This window comes from Mirounga leonina, unplaced genomic scaffold, assembly GCF_011800145.1.
Source record: "Mirounga leonina isolate KUSES-001 unplaced genomic scaffold, KU_Mleo_1.0 Mir_152, whole genome shotgun sequence".
Classification (NCBI taxonomy): Eukaryota; Metazoa; Chordata; class Mammalia; order Carnivora; family Phocidae; genus Mirounga; species Mirounga leonina.
Window position 1 is genome coordinate 6112861 of NW_023270380.1, and position 12874 is coordinate 6125734.

General features: G+C 45.9%; 1 protein-coding gene across 2 annotated transcripts in view; it reads right to left on the minus strand.

Annotated features, from left to right (window-relative positions):
* Positions 1–5918: 5918 nt before the first annotated feature.
* Positions 5919–12874, minus strand: part of GNG4 (G protein subunit gamma 4) — a 29483-nt gene continuing 22527 nt past the window's right edge. For both annotated transcript variants that reach the window (XM_035008506.1, XM_035008507.1), the window contains one exon: positions 5919–7013. In XM_035008506.1, the coding sequence (XP_034864397.1) occupies positions 6885–7013 (129 nt within the window). In that variant the 3' untranslated portion in view covers positions 5919–6884. The remainder of the gene's footprint in view (positions 7014–12874) is intronic.

Sequence of the window (12874 nt, forward strand, 5' to 3'; positions counted from 1 at the left end):
CATCAGAGAACAATTGTAAGTTTTGGAAGTCTGCAAACTTACAACAACAGACTTGACCACCTGCCCCATTCTTGATTATCCTGAGGGCCTTCTTCCCTGCATATCATGAGATCCTCTGCTCCATGAGGTGGTTCTTGGAATGTGTGGGTCCTTGGTTGTCTTTGTGTATAATTTTGATGTGTTAAGGTTTGGGAATGTAACGGACGCCCAGTTACTGGCTGATAAGTTTTACCTTCTCTTTCTTTCAACGCATTTTGGTAAATGACAATCTTATTTTAAATTCTGAGTCTCTGTCTGGTCTTGTTTCCGCACTGATTGTGAACAGGGTAAATACAGTTTAGTCCCTATTTATCAAGCACGTGTTATATACCCCAGTCAATGTTAAATAACTACATTATTTCACCGAATCCTCTAGAGCCCCCTGTGAAACAGGTGCTGTTACCCTCATTTTACTAGAGGGAATGAGAATTCAGCGCAGTGCAGAGCTAGTAAGTGACAGAGCCTGGATATGAACCTGAATCCCTCTGACTCCAAAGTCATGTTCCTTAGCCCTCTGGTTTTGCTTTGCTTTGTTTTTTTTTTTTTTTTTTTTAATCTAACAGAACTCCAGGCTTGATCCTTATTTGTCTACCAAGTGGAGTCCCACCTCTCCTCTTCCATTGTCTTGTTCCTACATAATTTTAGCTAAAGCAAGATGTGCCGGTGTGGATCTGTACTTCCAGTGTCAGGGACCAGCAAGGGCTAAGCTGAATGAAGTTCCTTGATCAGAAAGCAGGTCTGATAAGAGCAGCATCAGCTACAAAGCACTGACTTTATTGGGGATAATGGTTTCCTTTATTCTGCCCTAGGGATAGGCTTATTCTTGAATTGAGTTGGACGAAGTTTAATCTAACTTAAAAGCGGGAGAGAAAAGAAAGTATAATAAAAAATGTAAAAGCTCCAAGTAAATGATACAAATTTTGCCAAATAATTTGGAGAGAAAAGTCAGGCAATTAACACTTGTGCACACACCTGGCCATGGTAATAATAGGTTGCTTTTCTCACAGAAACACTTGAATACCCCCTACTCCCAACAATGGGCATTGGGAGTGGAGTAGGCTGACTAATGTGACCTTAATGGTTCATGGGATAATGTTTCCTTCCTTTTCAAGCTGTTCTTCCCTTGCTTACCCAGCCACAGCCCTACCCTGACCTTAATAACCGCAACGAAAGCTGTGTTCAGATACGCAGGGTGAAGGCGATTTTACAGCACGCAGGTGCTGCATGGTTTTTAAACAGCCACAAAGTGTGACCCTGTCGTAAAGTCAAGAGTTCGCATCATCTTTTCCTAGTGGCTTTTATTTTTTTAATGTGGGGTGGAGGAGAGGAGAGACTTGTCTCAGAGGCTCTTGGTTTGACTCCAGGCGGTAGTATAATGGAAAGTCAAGAGCACCGATTGGGATCACATTCAGGCACATAGATCTTGTCTGGCTTTGGGCAAGTTCCTTAATTTGATTTAGCTTTCTCCTACACATACAAGAAGTACATATCTACAGAATGAGGGTCTTAAATCTTACACCACCATTGTTGCGAGGATTAAAAGGCGAGCTCCTTTGCTTGGTGCCTAGCAGAGGTAAACGCTCCACAAATAATAGTTTCCCTCCCTCCTTCCCTTCACAGGGCCTTCTGAGGGTTCCTTCAGGGGTTAGTAGCTTACAGAGAACCCCAACAGAGAAGCGCTTGATGTCGAGAAATGACCAGCAACGACTTTCACGTATTTATTTGGATAATACATACTGAGTATGAGTATGAGCATGCCTCGCCTTCATGGAGTTTACAGCGTAGTTGGGGGAACAGATGGGGAACTGAGTGATCACATATACAAATGTAAAATTCCAACAACGACAAGCGTTGTAAGGAGAGCTTCACTGTGCAGGAAGAATCTATAAACACATTTGACTTGGTCAGAGAGGTCAGGGAAGGCGTGAACCCTCAGTGATGTTCGAATTGAGATCTAAAAAGTAAGCAGACGTGGCAAAGAGAGGAGTGAAGAGTGTGCTAGGCAGAGGAAGCAGCAGGTGCAAAGGTCCTGTGGCAGCAGGGAACAGGGCGAGTAAGGTAGGCTTGAATAATGGCCAGGGTGGATGAACACAGGGCTTTGAGGGGGAGTGAGGTGTGAAGGCAAGTCTAGGGAATATGTGGGGGCCAGAGCAGGCAGGGCCTGGGAGGCCACTCTGTCAATGGTGAATCTTTGAAAGTAAGTGGTTAGAATAACAGCGGTATATGGTTAATTACCATACGTGGGCTTGAAAATTTTACAAGTTAGCAAATGACTTATAGCTAACACAGAATCAAGTGTAAGGGTTTTATCAGAAACCGGATGGGATGGCCGGTTCTGACCAGTGGTAGTCGACACTGGCTCATGCACACTTATCTCCAGAAACATTGAGACTGGGCAGATGCCCAGCTTATTGTCCCCCACTGCTGCTCTTGGCTGTGCCTCCTGGGGAGGGCAGAGTGGTATGCCGCTCAGGAGACGAAGCTCCTGGGGACAGGTTAGGGAGCATCATTCTGGTCCTCCATAAAGGCCACCTGTGATCTGGGGTCTTTTCTCCACCCTGACGAGCTGAATGAAATGGAAGTGTAAATAGAGAGTCTAAACTATCTCCACAGTTCATATTCTTTCCAGGTCAAAATATTACTTGTTATTATTATTATTTTCATCTCAAATTTGTACAGTCATCAGAACAAAATTCCTTCAACCTGTGGCTTGCTCCCCTCCTGTGGTTCCCTCGGAGGGAGGCTGCTGACAATTCACAGACTCACTGTGGCGTTTCATGGGGGCTGGAGCTCAGAATCAAACGTAAGACCTTTTGACTCATGTAGCAGGAGTCCCAGCGTGAAGCTACTCTGTGATCAACCTGGGATTCCATATTCACTCTCTGCAAGGAGAGTGGCCACGTGATAGCTGAGAGCAAAGGAGACAGCACTGCAGGACCCTCAGGAAGGATCAGAGGCTTGGAAGGGGGCCTCGAGCCCCTGGGAGTGGGAGTGTAGTTGAAGAAGTCATGTCCACCTCCAGGTGTCCGTGGGCTGGGTGGCCAAGAGACCAGGGCTGCATTCAGAAGATGCACCAGCATGGAGCCAGCTGGTGCTTTTGCTCTGGTTTCTTCCTTCAAAGGTGGTCTGTGATTATAGGGTTTTGTGGCTGGCCACCCCCTCCGCTCCCTCCTGGCCAGGGGGCAGGAGGGGCTAAGAGGAGGTCACCTGCCTCGTTTACAGAGAGGCTGATCCAACTGGGAAATCCCAGCAGGATTGCTGTTTTCCCAAAAGACACAGATCCCACAGCATGGCACTCCCATATCCTGTTCCCAGGGATCTGCCTGCATTCTGCTGAAAGCCGATTCTCTGTTCAGATAGCTGTGGATTAGAAGTATTTCAAATTTCAAAATGTTGTCAAATACACTCTTAGTTGCTCCATTAATGATGTTCTACCTAAAGAGGAGTAAAAAATTGAGCTAAGCATCCCCCAGAAGAAAACCCAGTAGGATTCTTGATTGCTAGCCACACAAACCAACTTTTATTGAAGTATAACATACATACAGAAAAGTACACAATCCAAAGTGTACAAAGAATTTTCACAAACTGGACACACCCACGTAACCAGCAACCAGATCAACACACAGAACATTCTAGAAGCTCCCCTTGTGCCCTTCTGGTTCCCATCCTCCAAAGAGTAACTAATATTCCCTACTTGCGACAGCATGGGTTAGCTTTGCTGAGTTTGGCCCTTGACATAAATGGAATCACGTAGTATGAACTTGCCCTATGTCGTGAGCCTCACACCATGCTGTGGGGTCGAGCTACAGGATCGTTATTCCCACTGCTGCCCAGGATTTCACTGTGTGAATACACCAGAATTTGTTTATCCATTCAACGTGGGCACTGGAGTGCTTTCCGGCTTTGGGTTATTCCGAATAGCGCTTCTATGAACAATCTAGTACTTTTCTCTTGGTGAACACATATACACATTTCTGTAAAGTACGCACCCAGAAATGGGGTTTTAAGATCATATGATATGTACATCCAACCCAGGCTATTTCATGGAATAAGAAATTTACTGGATGGAGCTTGGAGGCTCAAAGAATTGACAGAAAGCTAGAAAGAAAGAGACCTAGGAGGATGTGGGGGGTGGGGCAAGATAGCTAGTGGGGCCGAGGAATGGACCGGGAATGGTCTACTCAGCACTCTGCCGTCCCGGGTCACTGTTAGCCATGGGCACAGAATCCCTGCAGCCGGCCAGGCTTAGATGCCTCCCCTTCTGGGCCAGTGCAGCCCCTGGATCACCGCAGCTCCCATAAAACCAGTCTCAGCATCTTCTCATTTCTCGGCCACTTGCTCCAAGCTCATAGGTCCAGGCCAAGGAGTCCAGGCAGTTCACATCAGGCCACTGGCCCCTCCTTGGCCGGCCTGGTGCTGGAAAGGGGGTACTCCTGAGAGACAGGGAAGACCTCCCCCTTTCAGCATCCACAGTGAAAGGGAGTACTATTGCATCCCACTAAATGTACATGTAAGGGATGATTCCCTCCCCGTAGGAAGGGGGGGTCAGATGCTGGACAGCCAAACTGCGAACACAAAGTGACAACAGTCCACAGCGGGTGCACCCACTTTGGTTCACTTCCTAGTGAGTGGCTAGCAGGGCGAGGGGCTCATCTATCTGTTTGGGTATCTTGGAGCCCAAGTGCATGAACTTGCCTTTAGGAAGAGGGCAGTGAGTTCAGGGACACTTTAGAAGGGACAAACCAAAAAGACGAAAAAGCATCTCACAGAGGAAGGTAAGGGAGAGAAGAGGAAAAGGAAAAAGCGAGAGACAGAGGGGAGGGACAAGAAAAGTGAAAACCAAGGAGAGAAAGTCTGGAGGAAGGCGAGAAGCACTGTTTCTTCCTGATCTGATTTAGCCAGCTTCCGTGCTTGTCCCACTTTCTCGTGTTCTCTGATGTGCTTTTATGAATTGTGCTTTGCTTAATCAGGTTAATGATGTTGACATGGACCACAGAAGAAAGAGCTCCTGGTCATCAACTGAGACGGGGAAGGGTTTGAAGTCTGATGATCACACACAGCCACACAATTCTGCTCTCATTAGAGCATACAGCTTCCTAACCTCACTGGTGATACCTGTGAGCTTTAATGAAGTGAAGAATCACTTCCAACAAAAGAGGCAGAGAATAAAAATGCACTAAAACCATTTGCAAGGTGGCAAGTTATTAATTGATCTGAAATTATATTTGGCTCCTTGTGGGCAATTCTACATGAGTCCTCCAACCACGGTGTCTTTGAAGTCATGCATTCCTGCCAGTGTTATATTGGAGCTTTTAGCAATTTGTTTTAAATGATAATCAGAGCTTCCATCTATGTACACCTCTCTGTGGCCTCCCAGAGAGAAAGGTGGGAGGAGTAATTACCATTATCCCCAGTTAGCAGGTTAGAACATTCCAGGCCCACGATGGCTTGTCCCATATCATGCAGCTGGCTGCTGTGAGAGCCAGGGAGGACACCAATGGAAGGGCACAAACTTGGACAGGGAGCTCTCTGCCCCCGTGGTTTACTCTCTTTCATCATTTTTGTTTTAGGCAGGGCGTGCAAATTGGTCTCAGAAAACCCAAGGGCTGTCTAGTCTTTCACTGGGGCATCCACGTATCTGTCTTATCGTTTTCCACAAGCTATTTAGGCCCAACGTGCCTTCTCCTGGCAAAGATGAGGAGAGAAGTGTGCTGCACTTATTTATACTAGAGAGAGATAGAATGAGCAAGCGGGAGAGGGAGAGGGAGACTCTCAAGCAGCCTCCCCGCCGAGCACGGAGTCCGACATGGGGCTGGATCCCAGGACCCTGAGATCACGACCTGAACCGAAATCAGGAGTCGGTGCTTCACCCACTGAGCCACCCAGGCGCCCCTCAGTTTTCCTCTCTTTAAAACAGACAGACCTACTCTCGTGATAGTTATTAATTGCTGGGGCATTAAATAAGTGAATACGGTCAATGCTCAGATCATGGGTGGTGCAGAGAGATTTGCTGCCCTGTGGCTCGCTCCTCTGGGGCAGGAACCACTCTGGTGACACCCCACGGGGCGACGTGCTGCACCCAAACAGGTCCCTACTAGTGCACCCAGGACAGAACTATGGAGGAGTCAGAGAAGGAGAAGCAGGAAGACGGGACATGTGGAGGGGGGACAGTGCCCTTGGCTGGTGCGGCCGGAGCGCACAGACAGCTCCCATGGTGTGCACGGACAGTGCAGCTTGCTACAATATTCCCCCAACATCGACATTTGTAGAAGGACCCTCTCCAAAGTGGTCGAGGGTAATCAGTGGGAAACAGGGACCTGTGACCTTGCAGAAAAGACACACATTGGGAAAGCCGTCTGATGCTGTGGATGATTTCCTTTCTAACAGGATGACGGAAGAGCAGGAGATAGAGAACTTCCAGACGAAAACGTGATCCACATATCTCAGTGGGTCCAAATGCTCTAATTTGCTACTGAATTATTGGGAATGGGGGGAGGGAGGGACGTAGTTTTTCTTTTCCATAAATTAGCCACTGAAATGTATGAGCTCGATGTCCTGAAGAGAGAATTGATGCTTTAAAAAATTAAACCCTTAACCCCATACTTATTTTTACTTGGCACGTGTTATTTGGCTACGAAAATGTCTATTTGCCAGTGATGGAAATGCCATGAGAATGAAAAGAAGGCATGACATGGAACGCAACTAAGAAAAGCAGCGGAGGAAGGTGGCCCTGGCCATCCCGGTTGGGGAGCGGGGCGGGTGGCTGGGACTCCCTATGGCTAAGAGCATGCGGTCTCTGCCAGGGAATTATGGACAGAAAAAGAGCCACGTCATCACCAACGGAGTCAGAGGATGGTACAAAAGAACTTCTTCTCTCGGAAGGGGTTTTCTGACGCAGGCACTGGTATGATGAGAGGGTCTTCGCGCACGTGAGCTTCACAGTAGGCCAGGAGATCCGCGGCTGCCTGGGAGACCTGCAGGGGACACAGCACGGGTACTGGGTTAAAAGCCAGTTCACGGTGGGTCCAGCACAGAGGTGTCCGTGTGGACACGGCCAAGGATAAGGCCATTCCCAGCCTGGAGACAGGGTCTGTGCAAACCCAAGGAGACAGGGTTTGAAACATGCCTGGGTGGAAAGAGGTCTGGCCTGCGGGTGCTAGATCAACCTCCAGAGAGGAATAAGAAGGTCCAGACATCCTTGCTCTACTCTCAGTTGAGTGATGAGTGGAGGCTCCAGGCCAGTAGCTTCACAATTACCCTGCTAAACCATGTCTAGATGAATAAAGCTGAGAACTGGGCCCGGCCAAACCAGTGATTGTGTTTATTATTGTTATTAATTGTTTGACTGCAATCCTCTCTCATGACCAGCACAGAGAGACACTTCATTCTCCCCAAGAGAACACATATTATTAGCATATTATATAGATTACATACATGAGCTATGTACTCTCAGCACGTGTCTTAACTCACAATGGCCATTCCCCTGTGCAGGGAGTTGCTGCTGACCAGAAATCTCCTTCCCCTCCATTTTCCTTCCAGTCTTACCTGAAGCCTGAGGATACATGGTGGTGGTGCCCTGAACTATCCTCCTCGTTCAAGCCCAGGGGTTCTAGAGGAGGAGCTGGGTGGGAGCCGGCAGAGGGCCGAGACGCCTTCCCTAATAGGAAAATGAAGTTACCAGCTCGCTCCTTTCACCCGGGGTCTGGGTCATGTGCTCGGCAAATGAATGGCCTGTGCATTAATGCATCCTGCCAATTAGGTTGTTCTGTCTGCAAGGGCTTATTAGAGGCTACAGGCAGGGGTAAGTATACAGCAGTCAAATGAGATCCTTTCGCTACATTCAAAGTCTAAATCTTCCCTAGAATGTTAGAAACATTCCACAAATGAATGAAAAAATGTCTTTGAGCCTCCAGTGTATACAAGTCACACACATTCCCTCCAGGTTTTAAAGACTGACCTATCTTCCAAAGTTTCCCAGAAATTCTGATTTCCAGCCCAGACCTATCTGATTTAGCAGTGGCTGGAATCCTACAAATAATTCTGGTAGAGATGTATAAGACATCCTCCCCACCCCCAATAAAACTAGAGGTTGAACAGATGAGGCAAGCTCGGAGCGCCTGGGTGGCCCAGTCCGTTAAGCGTTTGCCTTCAGCTCAGGTCAAGATCTCAGGGTCCTGGGATCAAGCCCCGAGTTGGGCTTTCTGCTCAATCGGGAGCCTGCTTCTCCTTTTCCCTCTCAAATAAATAAATAAATCTTAAAAAAAAAAAAAAAAGAAAAACTTTAATACACCTCGGTTTACCTTTTGACATGATCCAGCTGGCCCAAAGCTAGCTTGCTAAATTGTAATTGCAGTGTGACCCTTCCCGCTGGCCACACTTGTTCAGATGCTTAACATCCTTCGTGGGTGGATTTGAATAGTTCCATTTCCTGAGAGCGACCACAAGGGGGCGCCCCACTGGGGGCTGCTGCACGGTGACCAGGATGTCAGACCAAGGCACTGGAAGAAGGGGCCCCAAAAATGTAGCTCTGGAGGTGCCAACCTCCAGTTACAAGACAGTCACAGGGATGAAAAGTAAGCAAAGCGTAGGGAATATAGTCAAATAGTATTTTAACAACACTGTATAGTGACAGATGGTAACTACACTTACTGTATTTTGTAATGTACAGAATTGTGGAATCACTGTTTCACACCTGAAACTAATATAACACTGTATGTCCGCTATAGTTCAATTTAAAACAACAATGAGGCTTTGTAGGACGGCTGGGCGAAGGAGAGATGGGGCTGGGCTGTCCCGGCCTCCCATCCCTGTCTCTGCTGCCCACACAGCTCTGAGTCTACAGCACCCAAACAACTGAGCTGTTTGTGTCTGGCCTTTGCTAGTTTTCAGCAGATCTAATCTAGGGAATTTTCTATCACCTCTAAAGGTGATACTGCACTTGGTTCCACAATTTTTCTTTCAGGAAAACAGGCTGTTCTTCGATTGCCTCCTTTTGCTGCTGGTTTTAGGATCGCAGATGTGCTTGCTGAGTTAGAATGACAGTCCTCTGGACGGTGGAGTCCTGTCTGGTCACCTGTACAACAGGAATGAATACCTAATGGGGACTGTCTTGGTGCCAGGTAATAAGAGCCCAATTTAAGACCAAACGGGCAGATCTGGGTTGGTTCCATGCAATATTTATATCCTAGATGCCCTCGTTTTGTTGAAACAACACTCGAAGAGCGCGTAAGTCATCCTACAATCAAAGAATCAAGGGAGGTTTCCAGCTCAGCCGTCAGCCCCCTTATTTCACAGAGCGTGCGATGTTCCTTTATTTCCTGCATAAACAGAGTATTTGGATAACCCCCAAAGTTTGTTGTTATGTGATCTGTAAGGATAAATATAAGTAATGAACATCTTAATGAGTCTTACACATGAAAGGTGACATCCTGACACACAACTTAAGATCCAGGCATTACTTAACCCAAACCTGCTTGTTAGGTTGCATGGGAGGTTTTTCTTAATCAGTCCTAGATTGATTTTTGTAGTTGAAAGTTTCCTTCCACGCATATAAAATATGGGCTGCAGGCTTTGACAAATTGCAGAAAACATCTGCCATCTTTGAAACAAAAAACATATGATTTGCTTTCAAAGAGAAAATTTTATTTGGGTTGGAAATTTAAAACTCCCTTACTGTTTACGCTTTCTCATCAAGCCTAAAGTCTGCTTTACCTAAAGACCTCTGTTATGAAATGCCCAGAGCCTCTCTGCCTCTGCTCCTTAGTATTGAACTGTTAGAAGACAACAGATGTTGAAAAGAATTGGCAGCCTGGGAGCAACTGTGGAATTTTACCATTGCATTTCAGAGTAAAAGAGGTGATTAAAACAGCCCAAGTTAGCACATAATCCTGTTAGTTACACTATAATTACAAGCTTCAATGATGGGAGAAAATGTTGCAATTACTATAGTCAAACTCTTCCGACAAGACAGATGACATAATTACTATTCTGGCTGTGACACCCACTGCATTTATCCTTTGCATCTAAAGTAGAGCAACTCACACCTATTTCCCAGCAATCCTGGTCTATTTAACCATACTACTCAGAATCAATTTCAAGCATGTTGGATGGTTCTGCCTGTTCCTCCCTCCACCCCAAGAAAACAAAGCAGGATTATTGTCGAGAGCACAGCCAGGTTGCAGCCCCCGTGGTGCAACAACAGTATCTTTTACAAGGTCAAACTCGGTGCACGCTCCCAGCGGAAGTCATATGCTGGTTTTCCCCAGTGGAACCCTCAGGACATTACAGGAATTATACCTCACCTCTAAAGTCTGAGCAGACGTCACAGGGTGAATCCTTGTGCATTTTTTCTTTCTTCTAATGTCAGGAAGTATTCGAGATCAAAACACCAGTTCCTAAGCACACGCTCAAGATACTTGCTTATTATGATGCCATGAACCAAATGTTTGTGTCCTCCCCCACCCTAATCCAAACAGGGAAGCCTAAATCTCAATGTATTTGGAGGTGGGGTCTTTGGCAGGTAATCAGGTCATGAGGGTTGAACCCTTATGAATGGGATTAGTGCCCTTCTAAGAAGAGACATGCGAGAGATCTCTCTCCACCTGCCATGTAAGATGGGAGAGATCTCTCTCCACCTGCTATGTAAGGTCACAGCAAGGAGGTGGCCACCTGTAAACCAAGAAGAAAACTCCCACCAGAACCTGACCACACCGGCACCGTGATCTTGGACTTCCCAGCTTGCAGAGCTGTGAGAAATCAATTTCTGTTGTTTAAGCCACAGCTCTGTGGCACTCTGTTATAGCAGTATGAGCTAGCTAAGTAAACATTTGGCTTCTAGTGGATCCCAGCAACTACTCTGTATTGATACAGATCAATATAGGCAATTTTCAATCATTGGGTCCTAGGCCACAGATATAGCAGCTAGTTGGGAGTGGGGAAGGTTATCCCTGGAGGATACAAGGTGGGAGGGGGCTGGAAGATACATGGGAATACACGAATAATATAACAGAGAGTCCCTCTCTGAATTCTAAAGTCAAATGTTCATAATGGTGGATTAGCTATCATTGCATAAGGTTTTTTTTTTTTTTCCCCCCACATGAGAAGTTGATTGCACAATGAGTGGTAAATCCAAGATACTTGCAAGAGAGTTTAGTATCTCCAGTTAACCTAACTAAGAGCTGATATTACATGGCCTTCACTGCCGGAAGAGCTAAGCCCTCACTGAGCTTGATTAGAATGATTAACCAGATCCACCGTGGACCTCAACCTAACCAAACCCTTTCAACAGGTAGGTACATGTCCTATATGATTCTGACCACCTCTTAGTTTTGACATATCCCAATTTTCCACAAAGGAACCCCTAATTCAATCATTTTGCAAGTTTACTGAAAAGAGTAATTTATTTGGTGACAAGAAGTAGTGAGTCACTCAAGAGGTTTCTGGGGTTTACTTAAAGGTGAAAGATGGATGTAACAAGAAGGTTCTAGGCTCCAGGGATTCTAGAAAGCCAGCGGCATCTCTTAAGAGAGGAAGCGTTGGACTGTGAGTCAGGAAACAATGTCTCTGATCGAGCTGCACTCAGCTCTAATGAGCTGTGTCATTCTGGGCAAGACAAACACTCGGGCACTGAGCATCAGTCCTGTCAACGGGAATAGCAGTAGCTGCTGGTCTGTGATGAAGTGACATAATGGATGCTATTATATATACGGCATATTATTATTTCATTATTCATTTGGCTCCTTTCTGGGAGGGCGTTGAGAAACAGACATGAGGAAGTTTCTCAGAAATTATTAGGGCAACTGGATGCCCACAGTGCCCCGAACCCAAATCCTCATGAATTGGAAGTGTCCCTCACCTTTTTCAAACACACCTTTTGTCTTCTTGTTTTCCTGCTTATGTTCTCTTCTTTGATTTAATTCAAAGATTTTTCTCCTTTGATCTGACAGCTATTCTAGAATCGCTCATTCCTAGCCCCGTCTTTGAATTTATTTCTAAATCTGACTGTAGACAGTTACCATCTGAATCGGTCTGGGTGAGAGCTATGAACGTTTCTGGGAGAGGATGAGAAACCAAAGAGAAGGTTTAAATTGCTAAAGTAGCAGAAGGAGCAACGAAGGGGTGGGACCTAGAGTTCAGACTGGACACGTCGGAAAGGCAAAATCTGTTCGCACTGCCTTGACCTTGGGCTGGGTCACAGGATGTCATTTATATTTATTTTCTTTTAGACATGTCATTCTTTCAACCTTCACATCATTTATCATCTTGATTATATCCCTTCCCTGGACTTCTCCGGACGCTTTTAATTGGCTGTGAGTGACCTATCAGAACACGATGGACTCCCTGATTTTGTTCTTTTTCAATTTTCCACAGGAAACACCATGGTATTTGAGCCTCACTCATCTTCTGTTTTAACAACAAGTAGCTTTCACTTTAGAATCTTCTCATTTGGCTTCGGAAAACACAGCGTGTTTTATCTTGTAGAGAAATGAAACCATAAAGAACACATGTTGTTCTTTTAAAAGAACTCACAAACTGGCAGCACTGTCATGACTCTTAGAAGGGCTAGAAAAAAAATAAGGGTAAGACACGTGAAAGACTTATCTGTGAGAAGAATATGAGGAAAACTGGTTCAAATATAAATGTGAAGCAAGAGCCAAAAGGCTGACACCCAAAGGTCTGTCCCAGCAAACTTCTGCACACTTACTATTCGGTTCCACTCAACAGCTCTGTGTTATCCATGCTGATGGGCAGAACCAGTAGAGAAGATAAACCTGACCTCATTTACACTTAAATTTGGAATATAATTTATGATTTTTATGCAGTGTGTTTCCATGAA